At 39.3% G+C, this 26,475-nt stretch overlaps 1 protein-coding gene across 7 annotated transcripts in view; it reads right to left on the reverse strand.

Annotated features, from left to right (window-relative positions):
* ppp1r12a (protein phosphatase 1, regulatory subunit 12A) overlaps positions 1-26,475 on the reverse strand; it is a 145,955-nt gene that overhangs the window by 83,087 nt on the left and 36,393 nt on the right. For 6 of the 7 annotated variants that reach the window (XM_052030621.1, XM_052030625.1, XM_052030624.1 and 3 more), the window contains exons 2-3: positions 17,103-17,233; positions 5,573-5,691 (exon numbers count right to left, since the gene is read on the reverse strand). In XM_052030621.1, the coding sequence (XP_051886581.1) occupies positions 5,573-5,691; positions 17,103-17,233 (250 nt within the window). The remainder of the gene's footprint in view (positions 1-5,572; positions 5,692-17,102; positions 17,234-26,475) is intronic. The other variant, XM_052030626.1, reaches the window with a different exon arrangement.

Here is a 26,475-nt window from a genome sequence, read left to right on the forward strand (position 1 = left end):
GCCTTTACCATAGCTGTAGTTCAGACTCGTAATCTTAAATTAGGGAGCAAACTTGGGGGGGTAAATTAGATGTCTCAAGCTCACAATACATTTAAATCGTGACATGAACAAACGTGATCAAAGAGTGTAATTCCACAAAGAAACAGCATCATGTAGAATCAGATCATTTTAAATATGAACACATTATTATTTGTCAAATAAAGAATCACACATTTACATTGAAAATATACAAGCAGTGCCTATGGCAGCAATGCTCCAACCATCTGAACTTCAACTACACCATGTGGCAAAGCATCTACACATGACGAGTTCAAATCAGCAGCATTAAATTGCTCAGAGTACATATTGAGAGGAAGGAGACTTAAAAAAAACATTTCTTAAAGCTCTCTTAAATCTTCATTTGGCCAGTGGAATTCATCCTGGATGGTTCAAGTTTTTATTCATACCATTACTGGTTAGCCATACTGTACATGTACTGTAAGTGAATCCATACTGTACATCTTCTGCAGCATTAATAACCTCCATATAATGAAATATCACAATTTAAGCTGTCAAAATAACATTGTACAAAGGATCACTTTTTATCCTATGCTCTTTTAAAACTACAATCCTACTTGGTCTTGCACATTGAATATTGATTAATAAGCACCCATAATAAACTAAGACGGCTTAAAGAGTTAACTTCCAAGCCTGTATCCGTCCACATTTTTCCATCTCTTCAATTCCTTCTCTCCTCCTCCAAATCTAAATGGCAATTATGCAGTCATTAAATTATAAACTCGATAAATACATCAATGGAAGTGCATCCTTAAGACTTGCCCGTTAACAAATAAGTTTGTACATCTATTCAAACCTTTGATGGACTTGGGGAAGATATTATCAATGACAAATATACCCTTAAGACACAGTTAAGTGCAGCATTCATACAATTATGCTCACCATTTCTTCATATTTAAAAGCTTGGGCTAACTTAAAGCTTTAAAAAAACTGGAATTACCAGCAGAGGGCAATATTGTACACAGAGGGTCTCAGAGGCAACTATTTCACACTTCTGTACAAGTTACTGACACTTATTTAGATCAGTCTGTTGAAGTAAGAGAGGGTTGAATGTAAAAGCACATTTCTCTGTTCTTGATATTAAATAGAAAACTAAGGTTTAAGAGTCATTTCTTATCAACGTGTCTGACACAAATCCAACAAAATGCATGGTCATGATTATCTGCTGTATATCCATCTTTAATAAAAATGGTAGCTGCTGGAATATGCATTATTTGCACTCATTTCAAATATCGTCTGAAGCAGTACAGCAATCAGCTGGATCTTGCACGTTTTTGAGACATGATCTAACTCTGGCAAGCACCTCCAAGCTCGAGTGTTGCTGCCAATGCTGCCTCTGCAAAACAAGTGTCAAGATATGCAATCAAAGTCAGCATTCTTTCCCAGGACACATCACTACCATCAACACCCTAATTACACATTAATTTCCAATGGGGAGAGAATGCCGTTCACATGCCTGACACCAGACTCTTGACTCAGACACTTCATTCTAAGCTCAGTCATCGCAAGAGATTATCAAGTGAATGGAAAAGAATCAACTATATTCACAAAGCCTCCTGTGGAAAAACTGCCCACCAAGTTGTGGTACTCCTTGGCCTATGAATACTGCAAATAGAGCAGTAGCATTCAGGATCACATTGAGAACCTTGAGCCTGTAAATGGAGAGCACACAGAAGCCAGTGTAAACATTTGGGAGGTAATGTGCACTTCCCAATCATTAAACATCCTGTACTACAGCCAGGTCAATATTTCTTTAGTGCTGTAGAAAAGCATTTAATTTGGTTACAGGCATCGGGCCGAGAGAGAGATTTGGGAACACATGATTCTGACTCAAAGGTAATAGAGGCACCAAGTGAATCAAGTTAATAACCATTATTTATCTTGTCTGAAAAGATGAGATTAGAGCAGAGATCACAGCAATTGCAAGGATCCGTGTTCCTCCTGTGTTATTGTGATTATTTCAAGAAATTGGTCAATACAAATTACATAGTAGCAGAGTCAAACATTCTAATACAATAGCATCATGTTCATCTGGAACAGCAACTTCAATCACTTGAAGCACTGACAACAGTCCAGGAGGTTCAACTCTCAAACCTCTGATGTCCCTGAACTAAATGCAAAGAGTCAACTACCTTAAGATGCAAATGCAAAATAGTTGATTTTCAAATGCAAAATATTTGATTCTCAAATAAAGCTTGACCAATAAAAAGGTGAAAAAAAATTCTGTGAACACCCAAATCAACTCAATTATTTGCATAATTTATTAGTGCAAGGATCAAAAGAACCAATTAATAGACGTCTTCAGGATGTATTCCATCTTACAGGACATTTAAAATAAAAGGGAGTCTATGACAGTCTATTGTTATTGGACTTTTTTCCAAATTTGGAATACAAATTGAAGTTTTCCTTTCATTTCAGTCTAAGTTATTGAAAATGTTCTGGCTGATATTAGTTAGGCAGCCTCTATTGTGATTAGCTTGCACTTAGAGAAGTGAAAACCATCGCCAATCACAAAATGATAAACTCATTTTAGATGCTGTGCACTTCCTAATCTCTTCTTGATCTCACAAATATTAACTGGCTGATCAAATCCAAAATTAGTTTTGTGTGATCTCATGACCAATTTAGATCACAAGATTAACCGCACTCCACAGAGGAAGTACGGCCACAAACAGCTTAGCCATTAACCTGCTATTCAAAAGGGCACAAATTAAAAACATAACATGGCAAGCTGTAAAACTAGATGAAATACATCCATTGATTTGCAGACTAGCACCAGGAAATGGACCGAAGATTTTTACTGAAACTCCTGGCCAACTCAAAGATGTCCATCACAGAAGGTAACAGTCCCAAAATAACAGTCCTCTTGTACTGAGTCTGGCCTGCATACAACATTAGCTGACTCCAAGTTCTCAAGTCAATCAAGGATAACCAGTAAAGTCTCATTGGGGTCACTGATATTTTAATAATTCTACTGAACAAATTAAATTTTCACACTAGAATTCTTCACACAGCTAAATAGAATGAAAGAACGCAGCAATTAAGGAAGTTCACACAAAAAGGAAACAAATACTGTATATAATGGAAGAATGCAATCTGGCAAAAGGAGTGTTATTGCTGACCATTGCATTGAGTTCAAATTAATCAAATGAGGATTTACATTAATGACTCCAATAAGTTGCTTCAGGGTGGTTGGGCTGAAGGACCTTCTTTCAAAAATATTCCGGAACCTTGGGAAGATTGCAATGAGAGATTCCAACACTGGGGCTGGATAGGTGTCTCGCAAAGTACCGTTTTTCATTGCTGGGTACAAACTGACTGGTTATCAATCCTGGAAAAGTTTTGGACTTCTCTGCACAAAAATGAAGTTCACAGGAAGTGAATTGAGCTATACGAAACTTCCTCCTCCTCTCACTCAAAGTACAGTGTAAAGAACAGATTTCAGATCTATTTGACAGCAACTGGAGCTTTGCTTCAGCACTGATTTTCTTTTAATTGCATAACAACCAAATGACCAATTAAATATGAACATATCAATCTAGAAGCTATTTGCTCAAGTATTCTGATAGGAAAGGCAGAGGCATACAGGCCTAATGCAGACAAATGAGTTTAGTGCAGATAGGGATTATGGTTGGCATGGACACGGTAGGCCAAAAGAACCTGTTTCTGTGCTGGACAATTCTACAAATTTCTATTTAATTGGTTCACAAATCCTCAATGAAACATGATATGATTCTACTCAGTAAAATTCATACACCATGGGATGCAATTCATCATCAATTGTACATGTCACAATCTGGAGAACAGGTAAACAGGAAAACACAAGCACCAACTATCCTTCTGAAAGGCACCACCCAGTCGTTTATCCACAATTTAATTAGATTCCTGTCATATGAAGAACTGATACACTGGAAAAGAGCACCAGCTTCTTGGGTAATCTAACACCAGCTTAACTCAGCTGATGCACCTTTGTGCCCAGATCAGGTGGGAATCTCAACTCCTCTTCAGGGCTCCACTACATAAATCAATGCTGTACCAACGAAAGCGATCCTTTAGATCAGATGCTACATAGAGGATCTTATGCATGCTAACTATCTCATTTACCCATCATACAAGGGCAACAAAATGTGAAGTAGTTCATCTGTTAGTGCATGGTAAATCACCAGGTAACCTTTCATGGTGCCCAGTCAAAGATTAATTGGTCTTTCATCTCGTCAGCATGTTCTTATGGCACCAAAACTAAATTTGCTGGTAATAAATGAGATACTGCAGAAATATATTTTTCAGCCATCCACACCAGAAACAAGAGACAGCAGAGCACATGGGAGATTACAAGAGTTAGACTAGGTTATGACCAATAGCATCTGCATACAGATGTCAGGAAGCGTGTCACTCATGATGGAAATATAATAGTTAATAGATAAGTTTCTCAATCCTAGAAAGTATCAGGTGCCACCCCAGAGAGAGATGAAATAATTTCCTCAACAGAAGTCAAAATGCAGAAAAGCAGGGAGATTCGAAGCCGAGGTTTGCACGACCTTCAAAATGTGATGTCAAGTGGATAAAGACATAAATAACACTGAAGATAATAGAGTGCTTTATATAAGAGTTAATGAACGCAGAAGTCAAAATGTAATGGTGAATCTGGATTGAATTTCACCAAGCCCAATGTCGGATCCTGTGGCGAAGAGGGAAAAAAGTTACTACAATGTTGTTTGGTGCAGAAGTACAAGTCAGACGCAAATAACCGAGGTTGTTTTCACAAGAACACAGGTAAAGGAGGAAGTTGTTTGAAATTGTATATTTGTATCAATTCACCATAATTAAGTTATTTGAGTTATTTCACACCCCAAAATGCATTACTTCTCACTCATCTAGATGAAATTTCATCTGCCACTGCTCTGCCCAACTTTCCAGCTGATGTCCCTTTGTACCCTTTTACAACTTTGTTATCTACTACTCAAGCATTTTTGTTGTCATAAACTTATCTACCTACATTCTCATCCAAATTCTTCCACATTCACTCTCATGCCTGTGCCCAGCTCACCTGCATAATTGACACCTAGTTTTCAGTACTATCCATATAATCTTACAAATAACACGGCAAAATAAATGGAAAAACAAACATTCCAATTAGTGCCGTCAGATGCTTCCTTAGCATTATTAAAAAAAAGCCCAGAATCTGACAAAAACAGAAAAATCACAAGGTTGATGCGGACCCCAAAAGTAAATCAACTGAAAATTATCCAGCAGGTGCTTTCTCATGTCATCTAAGAATATCATTGGAGGATGTGTTTCATGAACCAAATCTGATGAAGATTCCTCAGAAAGGAAAAATCTCCAAAAGGAAAATGCTTTTGAACTTATACTTGCAACAAGATTGGTTACTAAAGCATTTGCAGGTTATCAGAATTATCAACCAATCCAAAATCTGAGAGTTGTCACTGATTGAATTCTACAATCACTAACAACACAGAAATACTGAGGCACTTTCCAACATAGCGGATTTTCTTACCTTGCCTACTAATTTCTTCCTGCAGGAGTTCTTCCATAGCTTCTTCTTCAGCTATATCTAACGGAGTCTCTCCTTCACTGTTGACTGCAGCTACATTTGCTCCACGACTAATTAAATACCTGAAAAATATTTTTAAAACCACTTAGTGGATTGCACCCATTTCATTAAAAACAAATACGTTGTTACAGCTTTGACTTAATTCCAAGTTTATCTTTAAAAGTGAGGTTGCTGGAAAATTGCCTCCATTAATGCAAAGCTAATCACAAGTCTAGAGGAGATCCATCACCATCGTTCACACGTGAATTCAATCCCAAACGGTAAAGTTACCTTCCTAGTTTCATCATAGTGGAGGTTAACATTTTATCATTAATAATTCAAATTGTCAGAGTGTACATTTGCTTGAATACATTCATCTAATCATTCCATATTCTAGTTTCCACCACACACCTAAGTACATTTGATCTTCTGGAGCTTAATCCAACAATATGTCAGTCTCACTGTAATGATTTCTTTCCCACTGATACACCTATTCTCCCAAATATTTTATAGCTTGTCTCTTATCATCACCATTTCTACAGAAGCTATAGTCAATGCAGTGTTTTCACAAGCTTTGGCTGATGAGATGGAGCCAGGATAAGAAAAACGAGGAAGAAAATACATTGCAGGAGGAAATTCCCCAAAAGTGCACACCAGTCCCATCAACCTGACCATCTTCAACAAGTGTCAATGCTTAAGAATTTGACAATTTAAAACATCAGACCTTTTTGAAAAGCTTTCCAGACTGCCTGTCCTCACTCAATCCTTATTTGGTGCACAAACAAAAACTGAGCAACATGAGTATTAACAGACTTTTGGGTTGTTCAGTTTACCTTTACACAGAGTATTGACACCTGGTCCATGCTTTCAGACCACAGGGTCCCCGTGTCCATTCACACACGTACCAGGCCACCTGAGCCGTCATTACCAACACACTGTTTCAAACCCCCTCAGACCCATTTCTGAGAAATCCTAAACAAGCGGCTGATCTTATTTCCCCCACTGTGATGTTTTCTTCTTTCAAGTTCTATCCCACTCAATCTTGCATTTCACAACAACCTCACCTATGGCGAGTTATACATGATCAAAGATTGCAAAATACAAAGGCGTTCAAAGTTTGCAACGTGGCATTGTGGTGCAGTTACACTTGTGGCTCAGGTCAGAAGGAACATTTAGACTAGTGTGCCAAGTGATTACTACATCAGGTATGCCAGCCTATGGATGAGACATTAAACAGGAACTCTCTCTTCAGTGGGAAGTGAAAAATCCCATGACACTTTAAAAAAAAAGCAGTGCTATCCTTTGTTCTTGCCAATGTTTATCTTTCTCCAACATTACTATAAACAAATTATCCTCTCTGTCACATGACTGTGGGAAATTGCTGTGCACTAACTGCCCATCACATTACCTACAATTCAAGGCGAACTCATGAACTGTTTGGAATAGCCTTTTTTTAATCATGTATCCAGATTCACCACACTACTTCTCCCGTACTCCACTAAACTGAGAACTTGCAATAAGTCAATAGTACACATTATATGTAGAAATCCCAAATGAAATTATGCAAGAATGTCAGATTCATTCTTAGCAACAATCTAATATGCTGTAACTTAAAATCTCAGAGTCAATAAGTGATATTGGAGTTAAAACACAACAATACTTCAATGCTAGAAGCCGGTGCAACATTCTGAATTGCTCTACACCCAAGTTGGGAGAGCTGCTCCATCCATGTACCCATAATACAGAAAGCTCAGTTACAGAATAAGTTAGACAAAACTTGGCTCCAATTACTGACATGAAAATTTGAGAAAGCCTGCACTCTAAGAACCACATTCAATAAACCCACTTTGTGATCTGTGAATTTATGACATCTTAATTAACTGCCCAAACACAGATTTAAAGCATTTTAATTCAGAAAACCTTTTAGCTATAATATGGGGCTTCTGTCATTTATGTAATACTTTTTTTTAAATAACAGCACATCTCACTAGGCTCCTGTCCACATTCTGCAACAACAAACAAATCTCCCCTAGAGATCAGAGGTCTTTGTGGATATCACTTAAGAATTCTATTTGATTTGACAAAAGTACCATGGTAACAGGCCCAAGAAGCAGATCCTAATGAACCACTTAATACTGGGCAGCAGGACATTAACCAAGTATGCAGCTTTAGATAAGTTCATTTTCTTTGCTTCCATCTTACTAAGGATTCATTCAACACAAATACGACAGTTAATGACATTACCTTGTCTGCCCTTCAAAGGTCACTTGTCTGAGTCCCTGCAACAGATTTTAACAGCCAAGGATGAGATCAACCTCCAAATGATTTGCCACTACACAGCTGCTCCAGTTCATACATCCAAAATATGTTCCTGAATGAAACCGTCCCAGCCACTACCTTAATTTCTGCACCCACTCAGACATAATTCCCTTAACCAAGGGAACGTGAATACTTAACAGGAGGTACAAGATTTCTACAATGTCAGTGAACACTCAGACTGCAAACTTCCAGCATTATAGTAAGAGAAGCAAAAAAAATCAGCCCTCCAAGCTGCATCCTGTATTTTTCATATCAATCAAGGAATCTTTCAACTTAGCACAAAAGTCAGCATGCCAGTCATCTGTTTGGTTGTCAGACTGGCAAAATCGGAGGAATGAACTTGCACCATCCAACTGTGCAGATGAAAAAAATGTTACTGCTGGATATTTGAATATTAAGTACAAAGGCTAAAGCAATTGATTGAGCAATCTCCTCCTTGCTGACAATCAACACAGGCACACAAGGATGTGTGCTTAGCCCACTGCCCTACAACTCATGATTGTGGGGCTAGGCACAACTCAAACAGCATCTATAAATTCACTGATGACACCACTATTGTTGGCAGAACCTCAGGTGGCGACAAGGTGGTGTACAGGAGTGAGACAGATCGGTTGGTTGAGTGGTGTCGCAATAGTAACCTCGCACTCAACATCAGCAAGACCAAGGAATCGATTGTGGACTTCAGGAAGGGGAAGTCGGGAGAACACACTCCACCACTGACCCAATGAGGACAGGCAAGGGTGAGCAGCATCAAGTTCCTGGGCGTCAACATCTCAGAGGATCCATCTTGGGCCCAACACATTGATGCAATCGTGAAGAAGGCATGCCAGCGGCTTGACTTCATTAGGAGTTTGAGGAAGTCTGATATGTCAAAGACTCTTGCAAATTTCTGTATTCGTACAGTGGAGAGCATTCTGACTGGTTGCATCACTGCCTAGCATGGAGGCTCCAATTTGCAGGATCAAAAGAGGCTGCAGAGGGTTGTAAAGTCAGCCAACTCTATTGCGGGCACAACCCTCCCCACCATCGAGGTCATCTTCAAGAAGCCATGCCTCAAGGCAGCAGCATCCATCATTAAAGACCCTCACCAACTGGGACATGGCCTCTTCTCGTTACTACTATCAGGGAAGAGGTACAGGAGCCTGAACACCCACACTCAACTATTTAGAAACAGCTTCTTCCCCTCTGCCACCAGATTTGAGCAGTCCATAAACCCATGAGCACAACCTCATTATTTGTCTTTTGCACTATTTATTTTTGTAACTTATCGTAACTTTTATGTCTTTATGTCGTGCACTGTACTGCTGCCGCAAAACAACACATTTCACGACATACGTCAGTGATAATAAACCTGATTCTGATTTCTTCCACATAGTAACTTTAGGAAAATTCTTTGGTCATAGTACTATCTACAAATACAGGCAGTCCCCAGGTCCTGGATTCCATAAGGTTTCCATTCCTGGGAACCATCTGGATGCCAATTGCTCCACAAGTCAAAAATGTCAATTTTCTACAGCTACCTATGTTGTATCACTACGTGCACTGCTGTATTATCACCCTAACACTACCCATAATTGAACTAATAGAATATATTCTGTATCCAGCCATTAAATACATGAAACATTTTATCACCAGCTTGAAAAAATGAATCAGATTATTTGCGTAATGAAGTGCAAGTCAGGTCATCTGTAACCCAGGAGCCCCTGTACCAGTACGTACAATTAAAGACAGCTTCATTGAAATGAAAGTTGTTGAAATACTCAGACAGATAACATTTCAGGGTTGGTGGGCCTTTAGAATAATTTCCCGCTCTACAGATGCTGCCTGATCTGCTGAGGTTTTGCTGAACATGCATCTTTCTAGCATTTCCTTTTTTAAACAAATTTCCCCAAAATGATGCTGTCCTACGATCTCACCCTTTCAGTACAACAAGATATCTCCTGTTTAACAAGTGCATTTTAAACTATCTTAATTAATGCTATATTGTGGGCCAAATGACTTCTTGGGTGCTGTAAACATCTATCCCAAATCAGCAGAAGCTTCCTGGGTAAAAACTTCTGCCAATGCTTAAAGGCTGAGCTAGCTTGATTCGAAGTTGGAAAAGCCAAAGGACCTATTATGGTTGTCATTTTCAAAGTTAGTCCACTCTCCACAAGCAGCATGAAGCAGGGGAAACATGACAGCATTTTGAGAAATCTAGTTCGTCCCAAATGCGTATCACAGCATCAAGTTTACGTTGCTAACTCTGAGTCACAAATGTAGATCACTGTACTTTGAAATACGGCATTCGGAAACAATCTGCAAGAGTGTGCAGCTGCCAAACAATAACTCTGAAGTGATGATGCACTTGTGCGCTATATCAGAAAAAGCAGGCGGCCAGTTGGCCCCTTGAACCTGCTCTGAAGTTCAGTAAGATCATGGCTGATCTAGTCTTGGCCTCAATACTACTTTCCAATGCTCTTCCCCTTACCACTCAACTCCCATGTACTTCAAATATCTGTCAACCTTTACCTTGACTATAGCTGGATAACACACATACCAGCAAAAGATTTAACATTATCTCCTTATAATGCTAATAAAGGTGTCCCCTCAGCAATGAAAACATCATTCAAGATATTCAGAGTTTGCATGTTCCAGATGCAAAGTAAAAACTTACAGGTCGTAAACTGACCAATGCTACATTTGATGGGATTTTGGGAATCAAATGCAAATAGGTCCCCTTTTCTCATAACATAATGAGGCAGCAGTTTTCAATCAATGTTTGGTTCATTTGGCAAAAATCAGAACCAAAAGGGAAATGATATAAAATTGCCGACAATACTTGTGGTCCATCAGGATGTGCAGAGAGACAAAAGCTTCATTACTGGGAAGCAGACAAGATCATGTCAGATTACTCCCCCTCAAACTGTCACAACTTGTGAACATCTTGCTTTTCCAAATACCACTTATTTTTCAATTGTTGAAACTTTTCACTAAGTTTTCAGGAAGCCATTGAGAAATAAAATTAACATGTACACATCAAGTACATGAAAGGAAAAGACAGGTTTGAGTTTCAACTTGCCAACAATAGTGTGCAAATTTTATGGGGGTCAATGAGCTCTAAAGATGGAAGATTTAGGGTGAAGTGTTCAATCTATGGCCTCCTTTAATCCAGAATTCTCAATGACCAACCAAATATGCTTGTGTTTGTTATTTGCCAGTATATTCAGTTTGAAATGTTTTTTTTGCCTTGGAAGTTTGGAAAGCAATGCCACTTTCTACACAGAGCCACCAGCTTTAAATCTCCAGGACTCTTTTTAGTGTTTCAAGTTTAGCAAGTTACAGGAATTTATGTGGATGTACCAAGATGTGTTACTGATTTGTTTTCTACTTCATAGATTTTTAAAATCCAACTTTTCTTTTGCCCACTGCTCTCCTTAAAAATCTCAGTACGCTTTGTCCAAACCAATAGAGCCTTCAGTCTGAGTTACAGCCAAGTTTAAGATATTCAGTATACAGGTATTCAAATTGTCGAGTACATGTAATGAAGTAAACAAGTATTTCCTCTTCAATTACCCCCAAATGATCCAGTCTCCACAAAGGTAGAGAATTCCAGAGATTCACCAACCTCTGCAAAGAAATCTCCATGTACCTCGGCTTTAAATGGCCATCCCTTCATCTGACAACTTGGCTCCCTAGTTTTCTCCCATTTGAAGAAACATCTCCCTATCAACCCTCCCACACTCTCCAAGGATCCTTCATGTTTCAATAAGATCACCCCTCCTTCTTCTAAACTCCAAAGAATATAGATCTAATTTATTTTGCTGCTTGTGACTGGACAACCCTCAAACGCCAGGAATTAGCCTAGTGAATCACTTTCAGACTGCTTTTTTTTAAACCTGTTGCATTCTCAAAAACAAAAGGACCTTAATAGGTTTGTCTATGAGGTTTCCCTTCAACATTGATCTCTGTGGCACCCCATTATTTATTGATTTCTAATCCAAAAATGACCCATTTTAATCCCAATCATTTCCTGTTAGTCGGTCAATCCCCTATTCAAGCTAAAATATTATCCCATGTATCTCCTGAACTTGTATCTTGTGCTGCAAGTTTCATTCTCAGTCCACCCTGCTCTTCAATCCCTTCACATTGTACACACCACCCCCTACTTTCAGAACACCTCCCTTTAGCCCATACAATCTCCTGCTCTGGGCACACCTGTCACAGCTCAGACTACATTCCAGTCCCCAGCACCTGATCCAAGTCATACTCTCGTCCAAGCTCCCAGCTGCACTCTGTGCACACACCTGATCCCGTTCCCCACCACACATTGGCTTCACACACGGCTCTTTTCACTACTGAATTCCATCTGCACTCATCCCCATTCCAGGTGCAGACATGGCCCCACTCCTAGCTTCCACCAATGTTGCAAGCCTCATCCCTACCCCAACCATACTCCTATCACATTCCCACAGATGTAGGTGAAGGAGTGCTGTTCCCAGTCATTTGCTGAGTGGGGATTGTCAAGACAAGTAGGTAAGCATGGTTAGGTCATGGCAGCCACCTTTAACATGCAGATGTGACAACAGTACAATCAGACATCAGCCAACTGCAACCATGCAAACTAAGGAGCTGAAGCGTATGAACTCCAAAGCACCTCAAAACCTTTGTGTGCATTTATTACCCATTCCTAACTGCTGTGTGATCATGCATCTTCAGCAGTAGGTAGAAAATCTGAATTCAACAATAAGCAGCAATACTGAAGAATCATCTTCATCCACATCTTTATGCAGCATTGCCCCTGCTGTATATCAAAGGATCAGAAGGTTATCACAAACCTCTCAGGCCATTAGATGATTATCACAAACCTCTAAGTTCACCTATAACACAGAAAAGTACAAATTGCAACCTCTTGGCAAAATCCACATTATTGACAACCAAATAACCAACTTATTGCTGATTACAAATCTAAAAGAGAACACAAGCTTAATCCTTTCCATGTTCACTGCAATACCAGTCCACCTACAATTTAAAATATTTTGACCCTACAAAACTAGCATTCTTTTGCCTTAGAACAGATCATGTTGATCTGGCTGAATTGAGCAGCCTTGTGACTGAAGCAAAAATTAAATTCTGAGTTGCTTCAAAAAGGTTCTGAGAATATGCAAGAGCCACAATAATCAATCTGTGCCTGACACGTCATCATAAAACGCTTTGCCTTTATTTGGCAACTTTAACTATGATATCTTGGGACACACTGTTAGATCAGCTACCACTGACTGTTTCAATTCAATCTCTCAGATTTCTCCCACTTCCCTATCTCCACCTTCCTTCTAACTTAGTACAATATGAAGATCAAATTTCCTTCATGCAACAATTTCACGTGCTCCTCAAAATCTGCAAGCATCTTATGAGAAATAGAATTTGATATTTCAAGTATATCAAATTCCAATCATTAACTGCATAAAGACAACACACTTAAGATTTAACTCACGTAAAAGTACTGTATATTTAATGGGATGTTGAAATGGGGATGCAAATACAGTGACAGATCACTTACACAATCTGTGTCAAATTGATGACATAATGCAAAATGCTTGGATTAGATGCCGATACTGAGAAAAAAATGCTTTGTTTTAAAAAAGCCTCCATGTAAAATGTGTTCAAATTCGTCCCATTTCTCTCACCATTTTGGTTACCTCCTTCAGCTCTTTAAAATCTCAGCCTTCTTCCAACACTGGTATCTTACGTCTCCATCACTCCCTTGGCTTTACCATTCACAGCTATGCTGAAATCCAGACCATTAGCCCAAATTATGTACTCAGTCCTTGTAAGTGATATGCAGAGTAAATACTTTCCTCAGCAAGCTCAACGTGAAATCATTGGTTAGGACGTAAATGGTGACTGATTTCATCAGCCCAAATTAATCACTCAGTCCTTATAATGGGATTTGCATCCAAGTGCCTCTGGTTCCTTTGACATTACCACCAACTCAAGGTGACAGAAATTGCTTCACAAACTCAATTTAAACTAGAATCCACTAGTTCCACAACTTAAGCAATTACAGGCGACATAACAATAACACAGGAATTTATTTTCATCAAATTTGAGAAAAGGAAGCTTTAATCACTTATTTTGTAACAGTACAAGCATTAAGCCTGAAGTAGCCAACACCAGCCTATAAAAGGAAATAAAGTCACATGAACCCCACAGGAGTTCAAGAATGTAATCAATATTTAGGTTGACAGGATTTTGTTTGTTTACCATACTTCTAAGGCACTTCTCAAATCAGTCATTATTTATAGCCTAACCAAAGACTTCACATTGAGCTGGCTAAGGAAAATACAAGGACTAGCTTTCAATAATTTCACCCCTAACCAGTCTTATTAGCAAAGTAGGACATGCACTTCTTCAAACAGTGCCAGTAAAATGCAAACACTATTAATGACATCCTCTGATTGTTTGGAAGGAGCCATGTCAATCTGCACAATTCTTAATGCCATATTTAGACTTTATACACAGTTGAATGAATCAATGCCTCGAGGTCACCAGAAACTTAACTGGACTTGCTCCATAAATACTGTGGCTTCAAGCAAAGATCAAAGGCTGGGCATCCTGCAGTGAGCGACTCCTCTCCTTCATATCAGTCTTTCCACCATCAATAAAGGCACAGGTCGGCAGCATCATTGAACTCTCTACTTCCCTGGATGTGCAGCTCCAACGACACTCAAGTTCAACACCATCCAGGACAAAGTCACCCACTTGACTGGTACTCCGTCCACTACCCTAAATATTCATTCCCTTCACCACCAGAGCACTGTAGTTTCAGCGTCCACCATCTTAAAAAAAATACACTGCCATTATTCACCTAGTCTACTCCAACGCCAGCCATGAAGCCTGCGACCTTGACCAACAAGGAAAAGGGTTTCTGCAACATGGTAACACCACAGCTTGCAAGTTCCCTCAAAGTCAAACACCATCCTGGCCTAGATATGTACCACTGTTCCTTCATTGCTACTGGGTCAAAGTTCTGGAACTCCTTCTCCAACAGCAACATGGGAGCACCTTCACCAGAACTGCAATGGTTCCAGGCAAGCACCTTAAGGGATGGGCAACCAATGCCAAGCTTCCAGAAAATAATCAGACGACCTGGCTAATTACCTCATACATGCAACAGCTGCTGAATATAGAAAATTCAGTTCTACTTTCAAACAACAATAAGGTTATGGGCCAAACGCTGACAAATTGAGACTAGCTTGACTGGGACATCTTGGTCGGCATGGACCAGTTGGGCCGAAGGGCCTGTTTCCATACTGTATAACTCTATGGCTCTATAACATCCCTTTCTGCAATTAGGGAAGTATTCAGGAAGTAATCAACATGGCTCAAGTTACAAATCTTTCATGAATATAATTTCTAAATTCTACCTCCCTTCCCCCCCCCCCCCTCCCCCTGGTCATTTACTTTAATCAGTGGGTTAAGTGGACAGCACAGCTGCTTCTTAACTTAGAGTCATGCAACTTGTGCTTGGAATAAATTCACAAGCTGATCCCGGTACGATTTTGGTCTTCTTACTGAAAGATGTTAATGCATTGGAAGCAGTTCAGCGAAGGTTTAATACAGAATGGGTGGGTTGTCTTCTGAGAAATGGTTAACTAGATATATTTGTATCATCTGCTGGAGGTAAGATTGAGAGGGAACCTGACTGAAACAAATGCAATCCTGAAGAATCTGAAGGTGAATGTGGAGAGGATGTTTCCCCTAAAACTAGGGATCACTGTTTAAAAATGAGAGGTCTCTTAAGAGATGAGGTGAAATTTTCTCTCAGGGGTTGAGAGTCTTTGGAAGACTTTCTCCAAAGGTGGCAGCAGCAAAGAGAAACAAAGGACTGCAGATGCTGGAACCTAGATTAAAAAAACACAAGACAACGCTGGAGGAACTCAGCAGGCCAGGCAGCATCCGTGGAGAAAAGCAGATGGTCAATGTTTCAAGTCAGGAAAGTCCTTGAAGGTTTTTAAGACAATTATACAAATCTTTGATAGGCAAGGGGGTGAAAGGTTACCAGGGGTAAGCAGGGGGATGTCAAAATTAAGTTATCAGCCATGGCTTTAATAAATAGCAGACCAGGCTTGAGGCACCAGATGGCCTCCTGCTGCTCCTGATTCTTAATGTTGGAAATATATTGAATGCTCTCCAAACCAAACGTATGTAACTCAAATGAAACAATGTATATGAGAACATGCAAACACTGAAATCAGACAAAGTCACTTCAGCTCAAGACTGTTTTAATTAGATATTAATGAGTCATGTAACATATCTAAGAACCTAATATTAATACCAATGCACTCATTGAAAGGGGCTCTCCAGTATTGCAAGTACAACAGGTGAATAATCATTTTAAAAAATTCTCTAACAAACAGCTAGCTTTACAGGGTGGTAATATTACTGCTTCCTAAATGAAGATCAGCTTCATTTCCCAAGTTAAAGCAGAGGAATGTAGGTGAAGTCAGTCAAGATTGAGGTGGTACACAAAAAAGTCACCAAGTTAAATCTTGAAATTTAACAAGTTATAAGCTAGAGAAATGCCATTGCAATTTGTCTAAAATATTTAACAAGTAGCACATGACTAATGATGGTCTTTTCTCATGAGATGGAAATGACTGACCTTTTCTAACGGTGGGGACTAAACCTAGTCAAAAGGCTATGATAATCACAAAGCAAACATGATAATGCTATGTTTTTATTTCCAGAAACTGGCCACTGCATACACTGCCGCAGTAGATGTTTTGTATGTTTCAGGTAGAAAAGTTTGCAAATACTTGAGGAATTTAATTTAGTGGAGTTAATAATGCTTACATTGGTTAGAAGACCGAAATAACGTTTCTCTCAGTCGCACCTCTAGTATCACCTCCCTTGTAATGGGAAAAGGGAATTAACAGCCATATTAAATACAATATGATACTTAAAGAAAGCTTTTAACCTACTTAAATACTTTTGAACCTTGTACAGAGCAGCATCTTTATGCTGATATTGCTTCCCAACACTAAAGTCAATTTTCCATAACCAAATGGAAACCTGTGAACTTTCCAGCTGGTTCCACATTTGGTTCTAGGCTTGCCTGTTCAGACTTTATATCACCAAATGACAATTAATAAAAAGTGTGAAGTGTTTAAAAATAGGAATGACCAGTACTTACATTGCTATATCTGCATATCCACAAGAGGCAGCTGCGTGTAGTGGTATCCAACCTTCATTATCTGGCTGGTTAATATTTGCAGAATGTTCCACTAGGAATTTCACCATATCCAAATTATCATCTATACATGCCTACAAAAGATATGAAAAATACTGTCTCAATATTTACTACAAACGCCAGAGTCAAAAAATTCAAGCACACCACCTTGTACTATCTCTTAAGCACCGTTACATGAACTTCATGAAATTAAGCATGGTAGTAGTTTGGTAACTGTGATCTTCAGAAACTGCATTCCAAACCAGATCAGTTCCCATCCTCCCTTCTCCCCACCACCCCAAGTATTTTTTAGTTTACTCGCCAATATTTCAAATACAGAAGTCAGATCAAGCATGTAATTTAAAAATTGTTCACACTCCTATTTCCTCAAACACTAACCGTATTTCTGAGTGGAGTAGGAACAGTAATGAACAAACGATCAAAGCCTTGTAGATTGTTTTTGAAGGCTGAAGAATAGGATAAAATGTTTCAAATTCACAGGGGACTTTTTAACTACTGAGGGAAGATGGGCTCACATTTCAAATGTTGAACTTTCATCTGAATTACTCATGGGCCAGTGTTTTGGACTTGGTGTTCATCACTGGAACAAAACAATTGATGGACTGTTTGAAACAAAAACCCAAAGAAAATACTCATCAATTCCCCTCAAAATATAACTGTTGCAATGGGACAAAAGAACTGCTGCAATAATGACAACTGAAACCAGGCTTTTTCACACTTAATAAACCACAAACATTAAATGCTGGGGATTAACTAAAGGATTTGTTAAATATGTCAGTTCATTTTTCATTTTTATTTCATGCAGCCACACAACATAAGCAATCCTTGTGAAGTAGTTCAGTCAAGATTTAAGGATGCTTACAAGAATTCATGCTCACAATCATAGCACAAACACTCCTCATAGACAAGGTCTTGCCAAACCATTTCAGGAAAAAGCAGTGCCATGACATACTGCAAAAATAACTGAATCCAGTATAGCATGATTTGTATTGCAAATCTGTTCTACTTGACGCATGAAACCTTTCAACAGGAAAAAGGGTGCAAGAATATATTCAATACTCAGTGCTTCAATGAATCAAAATGTAAATAATTGGTGCTCATTTACTGTTGGAGCAGATGCCTGTTTAGTACTTTAATATGGTCCAACTAAGGTAAGCCAATCAGGGCAAGGGCGATTTTTTAGAGCATGTCAGGACATATCACGTACGTTGACAAACTTTGTTTCAGTGTTAGAACAAAAAATAGCATATTTGTCCTACACTCTGGAAAGGCTGAATTATTTTATATTAGTTTTTCCACATAATGTATAGAAATGAAAAGCTTAACAGATGAAGGTAACTGCATTACAAAATGAACCAACAAGCCTCCATATATTTAAGTTATAGCTAATCAGGAATATTTAATTGATATTATTTAGACCGATTTATTTAAACTAGTGTTAAATACAAAATATGCTGGAAGTGGTCAGCAGTCCAGGCAGCATCTATGGAAGAGAAACTTCACAGGTCAATGACCTTCCATCAGAACTGGTCTAAGAACTAAACAAATGAAAAAGATAAATTCAGTACAATGCTGCAACATACTTCAAATGAATTTGGTTTTCATTGACCATAATAGCAAGTACTTAACACCCTGTAAACAATTAACAGTGGTTATACCAAAGCCTTAAATATTACTGGCCAAGATAGACTACTTTATCTTATTAGTCTGCCCACCAGGGTCAAGGATAACTTGCTACAATTCCAGACTCTGCCACAGGTGGAAAAGGAGATGCATGATGGAACATATCTGTGAGGAGTTAGGGAGCTCCTGACATTTTTACTTGGCTTCTGTGTTCCTCAAGGTTCTCAATGCTTTGTTTGCTTCTCTTCCAACTTAAACAGTTATAGGCCAGAGTTGGTGGTGTTATATTCCTTAAAGGAGAATTTTGAGAACATCCATTAATCCTATCCCCTGCCCTCCTAACAATCCCTTGCTGTGACAGAGCACTCAGTGAAGTGCCTAGTTCAGGATTCTGGTGTCAACAATGCAAACTTTGTGGCCGTCCCCCACTCCAATCCACATGAGGTGACTGAGTGATTAAAGCCTGTGCTGGGGATATGGGTTTGGAGGATTGTGCAAATAATGTTGTGGTACTTCTTCAGTCCATGCTACCAAAGCAAACAAATAGATGGGGATTGCTGCTACCTGGTGAACCCTGAGCTTGGTATTGGTTTATTATTGTCACTTGTACCGAGGTACAGTGAAAAACTTGTCTTGCATACTGATCGTACAGGTCAATTCATTACACAGCGGAGTTACATTGAGTTAGTACAGAGTGTATTGATGTAGTACACGTAAAACAATAATAGAGAGTAAAGTGTCACAGCTACAGAGAAAGTGCAGTGCAATAAGGTGCAAGGTCACAACAAGGTAGATCGTGAGGTCAGGGTCCATCTCATCGTATAAGGGAACTGTTCAATAGTCTTATCACAGTGGGGTAGAAGCTGTCCTTAAGTCTGGTGGTACATGCCTTCAGGCTGCTGTATCTTCTGCCCGATGGAAGAGGAGAGAAGAGAGAGGATGTCCCGTGTGGGTCACTCGAGGTGTTGGTCTTCAAACTCTTTTTTGTGGATGGTTAAAGGCTGTGCTGGTTCTACAGGTCATGGTAAACTTCATCATTTATATCTGCTATCAGAGTGCATTTCTGAGCATGAGAAAGTGATCCACTTTCTCCAGGGTTTCATCATAAACATTTGCTTGTAGGACAGAGGAGACTTGTGTAGCCGGGCAACACTTAGATTTAACTAACCACAAATCGTACAAAAACTTTTGTCAAATATATTCCTTTTCTACAGTTGTTCAATATCAACCAGCTGTAACTAAGTTGACACATGATAAGCTATGTTATGTTCTGTAAATACTGCAGTAAAACTAACACCCATGGTCTGCTGCAATTTTTTACTCTTTCAACACTGCTGTTGCCATTTAGGAGCTCATTACATATTGGGAGACAACAAAAGAATTGAAGGAATTGTCACTTATTCCTCGAGGAAATGTAGTCTGGCCATAATAACAAGTACTTGATTATTATACAATTCCAGCATGCACTTTCCCCATTTCAAAATATTGTGCAGTTAGTTTTTTTTAAAACCAATACTGAACATGGGCATCGGTCACCAACCAGTTCACATAACCACATCTCAATTATTTTTCTAAAATGATCACTGATACTACATCCTTGGTTATCTGCACAGAGAGTTTGAGCTTGACTTGAGATTAAATCATTATTCTAAGCGATCAGTCAACACACATTTGTTGCTCCAAGAACTTCACAGATCACAGAAGAAACCAAGGTATGCCGTAACCTATTCTGCTTTCCAAGAGATTTTGTCAGCCCAATCGCAGAGGCAAAGGAAGCACAAGGTGTTCCCCAGGGATATTATTTTTCAAACTTTTCCAGAGTCAGAAATCAAGGATTGTCTATAGATAGGATCAAGCAACAGTCAGGTCTTCCAATACTTCCCAGAATGAAATACCTCGTTTCAAACTGTACTTTCAGCTCTTTACCTGAAGATGGCAACAGAAGAAGAAAATAAATTTTAACTTGAAATTCTCACACCTCTAAAAAGGAGATAAAAACTAGTTTAATTCTCACAAATAGTCCCCAGGTTTGGCTTAACTGGAAACAAAACTGTAACAGCCGTTTAGTTGGTTCTCAAGCCTGAGTGACCAATTCAAATGAGGACATGCCATTTGCATATTTTCTCCAGATGAGCCTCCTGATGGCTTTCAGAAATTAACCATTTCTTAAATTTAGCAACTTTTCATTCCTGCCAGTTATCAAAATACATTTTTCAAAGCACGAGCTTTAGCTGAATTTACTAGTAGACTGGCTGCAGTTCGAATTTGTTGACGTAGTAGCTTACCAACATTGAATAATGGAATTACTACCACACTCAGTTTATGTATGGTTTGAAAATACTATATTCCATATTCCACTATGCAATGATTTAGCAAAGCTTAGCTGCTAATGTAAGATGCATCTAATTATTATTATGCTTTTGATCACTGCGCCCCACACAAGAACACGGTGGACTCTAAAGAGGCAAAATAGAAATCATAGCTAGAAGTAAAGTTACTTTAATTCACAAACCCACTACGATGAGGGAGGCTGTAACAACCAGTGTAGCTCTATAATTTGTTCTGAAACGAAAAGGCAGGAAAGCTCTTAGTGTTGATTTCATAAAATGATTGCAACACAAATAACATGAAAAGTCAAAAAAGAGATCGATTAAAGCCAAGTAAACCAATGTACATAGAGCGGCTAGCAAAAGCAACTGTGCATGGATTTGAAATCAGACAAGGTAATGTACATTGAAATTAGATGGCTGAAACACGTGCTTGGAAGAAGCATAAACAGAATGTTCAGAAATATGAAAGATATGGTGACGAACATTTTTGTAATGATTGACTGTCACCAGCAGTGGCCAAATATCAGGCAGCAAATCAAGGTCATTTGTCTGTAAATCAACCTTGCAGATACAGTTGGGAGTAATTAATTTCAGACATTATGCTTTCAAGAGGAGATTGATAGACTGAATCTGGCTCAGGATACTTCCCTTTAATCTACAATATCTCAAAGCACTTCAGAGAGCATCAAACAACACTGGCACTGAACCACAGAAGGGCATATTGGGGGAGTTGACCAAACACTCTGTCAAGGTGTATACAGTAGTATAGGGGCAGGCACGATAGCGTAGCAGTTAGCATAATGCTTTACAGCACCAGCGACCCACTTTCAAATCCGGCCGCTGTCTGTAAGGAATTTGTACGTTCTCCCCGTGTCTGCATGGGTTTCCTCCGGGTTCTCCGGTTTCCTCCCACATTCCAAAGACATACAGGTTCGGAAGTTGTGGGCATGCTGTGTTGGTGCCGGAAACGTGGCGACACTTGTGGGCTGCCCCCAGGACACTACGCAAAAAGATTATTTCACTGTGTGTTTTGATGTACATGTGACTAATAAAGAAATTTTATCATTTCAAGAACCTCCTGAAGACGAAAAGAGTTCAAGAGACAGAAAGGAATTGTAGAGACATTGCTCTGCATATTCCTTATAAGCTGAAGATGCGGTGGCCTGAGACAGGACTCGACAAAGGCAACAGAGGGGTCTGGAGACGGGATTTTATATTTAAAAATCTAGAGCCAATGTAAGGCAACAAACAGTGTTATAACAAGTGAATCAGAGTTAAGATAATATGGGTGGTGATTATAGAATCAGAATCAGGTTTATTATCACCATCTTATATGACGTGAAATTTGTAGATACAAACATGGATACTCAACCCCTTAGGCATGTTTGGCCATTTAATAAGGTCACAGTTGATCAGACTAACTTCAACTCCACAACCCATCCATCTGTGGTGATCTCTCACAACCTCCCTATCAAGAATCTACCTAGGTATGCTACAAAAACAGTCAACCACTGCCCATTTCAGGAAGAAAGTTTCAAAGATTCATTTGTCATAATGACAACCCAGTCGCCTGTCACTAATTTTTTTTATCCCACTCAAAGCTGTGGCAGTCTTCAAGACTCAAATTTAACAATTTCAGCCAACTTGCATTTTATTTCAGAACTGGCCAATTCTGCTATAAGAATAGCTATCTGTAATAATGATATTCTCTCCCCATAGATAGTGCCAGAATTGTCCTTTTTGGTTCAGGTTTCAGCAACAGCTCTGACCTGCATTTCACAGCTTTAACATTTCCCTCTGATTGTTTACTCTTTACCAGACCTCATTCATCTCTTAACAAGACAGCCTTGTAAACATCAAGATCACCTGGGTAACTGTGGCACCCTGCCAAAGATACTCTTTCTTATCTTTTAAGATCTTTTATCCTCTATCATCCCCTCCTAAACTCCAGCAGATACAAGCCTAGATAACCCAACCTTTCCTCATAAAACAATCTGCCCGTTCCATGGATCTGTTGACTTAAAAAGATTTCCTCAAATTTACATAAAGGCCAGCCAGTAGTGGGTTAGAATATTAAAGGCCAGCCAGTAGTGGGTTAGAATATTAAAGGCCAGCCAGTAGTGGGTTAGAATATTCAAGCCCAGAATTAAACAAAAGCATGGCAAAGGTTTCAGTGGATGAGCCGTGGCTGAGGTGCAGTCTAGCAACATTGAACTTTGAGGTAGGATTTGAATTTGAAACCCATCTTAAAGAGAAAAAAAACACTTCAACTTGGTGCAACTCAAAACCTAGTGTGGAATTAAAATATTTGAACAAGCTTCAAAAGATGCACAAGGCAGAAAAAAAAATCCTCCCAAACCTAGTTCCAGCAGGTGATGGAATTTGTTCAACAGATTCCCTGCATAATCAGCTGCTGCTCTGTGAACCCTTCCAAAGCAAAAATAAATCTGTCCAAAAGTATCTAAGTTTTAATATGGAAAGACAAAATTCTCTAGGTCATAATGGATGATGTACTGGTGCGAAAAGCGTTCAGTGTGGTAAAACTTAACAAGCTTTAAACATGAGCAGAGTAGAATATAAATGATGCAATTTTTTATGGAACTATAATTGAATATCCCCAGACACTTGGGTAACATTGGCACCATGGATTAGTCATTGGAAGAACTGGGCTACATGCATTTTTTTTATATTATCCTATTTTCACAATGCATTTTGTTTAAAGTTTAAAGTGCAATATTTATCAAATAGAGATAAAATATTCCTGTGATGATTGTATTTAATCATACTCCCTCTCTTGAAAGACTTACTGCAAATGTGACAGTGTACTCATATTTAATTTTTAAAAGACTGCCTTTTATGTGGAGCTTGAGCCGATTTGCAATTCAGCTATTTTCAGACATGATATACACTTCCTGTCTACCATAAATACACTCCTGATGCAGGATTTATTTGCGCAGATAGATGGTATCACATTTAAACATTATCAAATTTAAAATGCAAACTCAATTAGCAAAGTTCCCTCAATACTGTCTAATAGATTCCTGAAGATGATTCAAAACCCACATGTCCAAACCTCCCACACAAATAATGTTCAGTTTAAAAAAAATGATCTGGCTTGTGAACAGGAAAATCTGAACCTCTGGCTATATAATATTGGAAAATAAACTACCAGTTAAAAATAATGAACTACATACTACCCAAACATAGATTCAAGATCACTACACAGAATTAAATGGAAGAGGAATAAATAAAGTGTATATATAATAGTTCTTAAAGGACAATCAAACTTTATTTCAGAATGCATTCTTGAACCAGTGTTAATTCCACTAACAAAGTGTGGCCTTTTAAAGGCAGTGGATTAGATACTCTGACTTTCACCTACGCTTGATGGAATTTCAGGCCAAACTGATAGGGTCAAAGGCTGGCCGTAATGCTTCCAAATTTCAATCATCTTGGAACTCAGTCCTCAACAGTCTCAATCCAGTTCCTAATTGATAATGGCAATGAATTCTTAATCACACAGAAGCCATTGGGTAATTGAAATTGGAGAAAAGAGCATTGTGTAGGAAATGCTCTGGCACATTTTTGGAACAGCACAGAGAAGCTTTATGCCTTCTTTGTAAAGTCACAACATTATACCTGGCACAGAAGAGCCAGACATCAATGACAGATGCCCGAAATTCATGCTGCACTATTCCCAGGACCAACATCATTCATCTTGACATGTAAACAGTCAATGTAATTCTCTGAAACTGATTTGCATAGCACTTTTTCACAAAAATGTAAAAGTGGTGACTATTTTGCCAAATTTACTCCACACTAGTAGAAATTGTGCCAAAAACTCACTTCAGGTCTGCAATCAACAGAACCAGCTTAACAATTGAAAACCAGGAAATGGTGCTCTTGCAGGCAGCACAAATGTAAATTGACCAGAATGATACTTGGACTGAAATGGTTAAACTGATGGCAGATTGCACAAACATAGCTTATTCTCTTTGCATTTAAATTAAAGGATGAGATAATCCAAGTAATTCCAGTAATAAATTTGATGGGGAACAAAAAACCTTTAAGGGGAATCCAAATGAAAACACAAATTTAAAAAATTCTTAGGTCAGTAGATGTGATGTCAGGAAGCATATTTTTAAGTTCCCCCACACTCAAAGGTTCAGGAAATCTGGAATTTGCTCCTTCCACAGACTGAAGTGTGAAACAAAAGAGGTAGATTTTGAACCATAGAACCATACAGCACAAAACAGGCCTTTCGGCCCACCATGTTGTGCCATCCATCAAACCACCCTCACCTCCCACATATCCCCCCATCCCACACTCCTCCACACGCCCATCCAACAAGCTCTTGAACCTGTTCAATGTATCTGCCTCCACCACCACCCGAGGCAGTGCATTCCATGCACCAACCACTCTCTGGGTGAAAAACCTCCCCCTGACATCTCCCCTGAACCTCCCACCCATAACCTTAAAGCCATGCCCTCTCGTCTTGAGCATTGGTGCCCTGGGAAGGAGGCGCTGACTGTCTACTCTATCTATTCCTCTCAGTATTTTATATACCTCTATCATGTCTCCTCCCATCCTCCTCCTTTCCAGTGAATAAAGCCCTAGCTCCTTAAGCCTCTCCTCATATTCAATACTCTCTAATCCAGGCAGCATCCTGGTAAATCTCCTCTGCACCCTCTCCAACACCTCCACATCCTTCCTATAATGAGGCGACCAGAACTGAACACAGTACTCTAAGTGTGGCCTAACTAGAGTTTTGTAAAGCTGCATCATCACCTCGTGGCTCTTGAACTCAATCCCACCACTTATGAAAGCCAACATCCCATTGGCCTTCTTAACTGCTCTTTCCACCTGTGAGGCAACTTTCAATGAACTCTGAATATGAACCCTCAGATCCCTCTGCTCCTCCACACTGCCAAGTACCTTGCCATTCACCCAGTACTCTGCCCTGGAGTTTGTCCTTCCAAAGTGTACCACCTCACACTTCTCCGGATTGAACTCCATCTGCCACTTGTCAGCCCAGCTCTGCATCCTATCAATATCCCTCTGTAAGCTCCGACAGCCCTCCACACTATCCACAACACCGCCTATCTTAGTGTCGTCCGCAAACTTACTAACCCAGCCCTCCACCCCCTCATCTAAGTCATCTATAAATATCACAAAAATTAGAGGTCCCAGAACCGATCCCTGCGGGACACCACTAGTCACTGCCTTCCAATCCGAGGGCACTCCTTCCACAACCCTCTGCTTTCTACATGCAAGCCAATTCCTAATCCACACAGCCAAGCTTTCTTGGATCCCTCGGCCTCTGACCTTCTGAAGAAGCCTACCATGAGGAACCTTATCGAATG

Source organism: Pristis pectinata, chromosome 15 (genome assembly GCF_009764475.1).
Source record: "Pristis pectinata isolate sPriPec2 chromosome 15, sPriPec2.1.pri, whole genome shotgun sequence".
In the NCBI taxonomy this organism is placed as follows: domain Eukaryota; kingdom Metazoa; phylum Chordata; class Chondrichthyes; order Rhinopristiformes; family Pristidae; genus Pristis; species Pristis pectinata.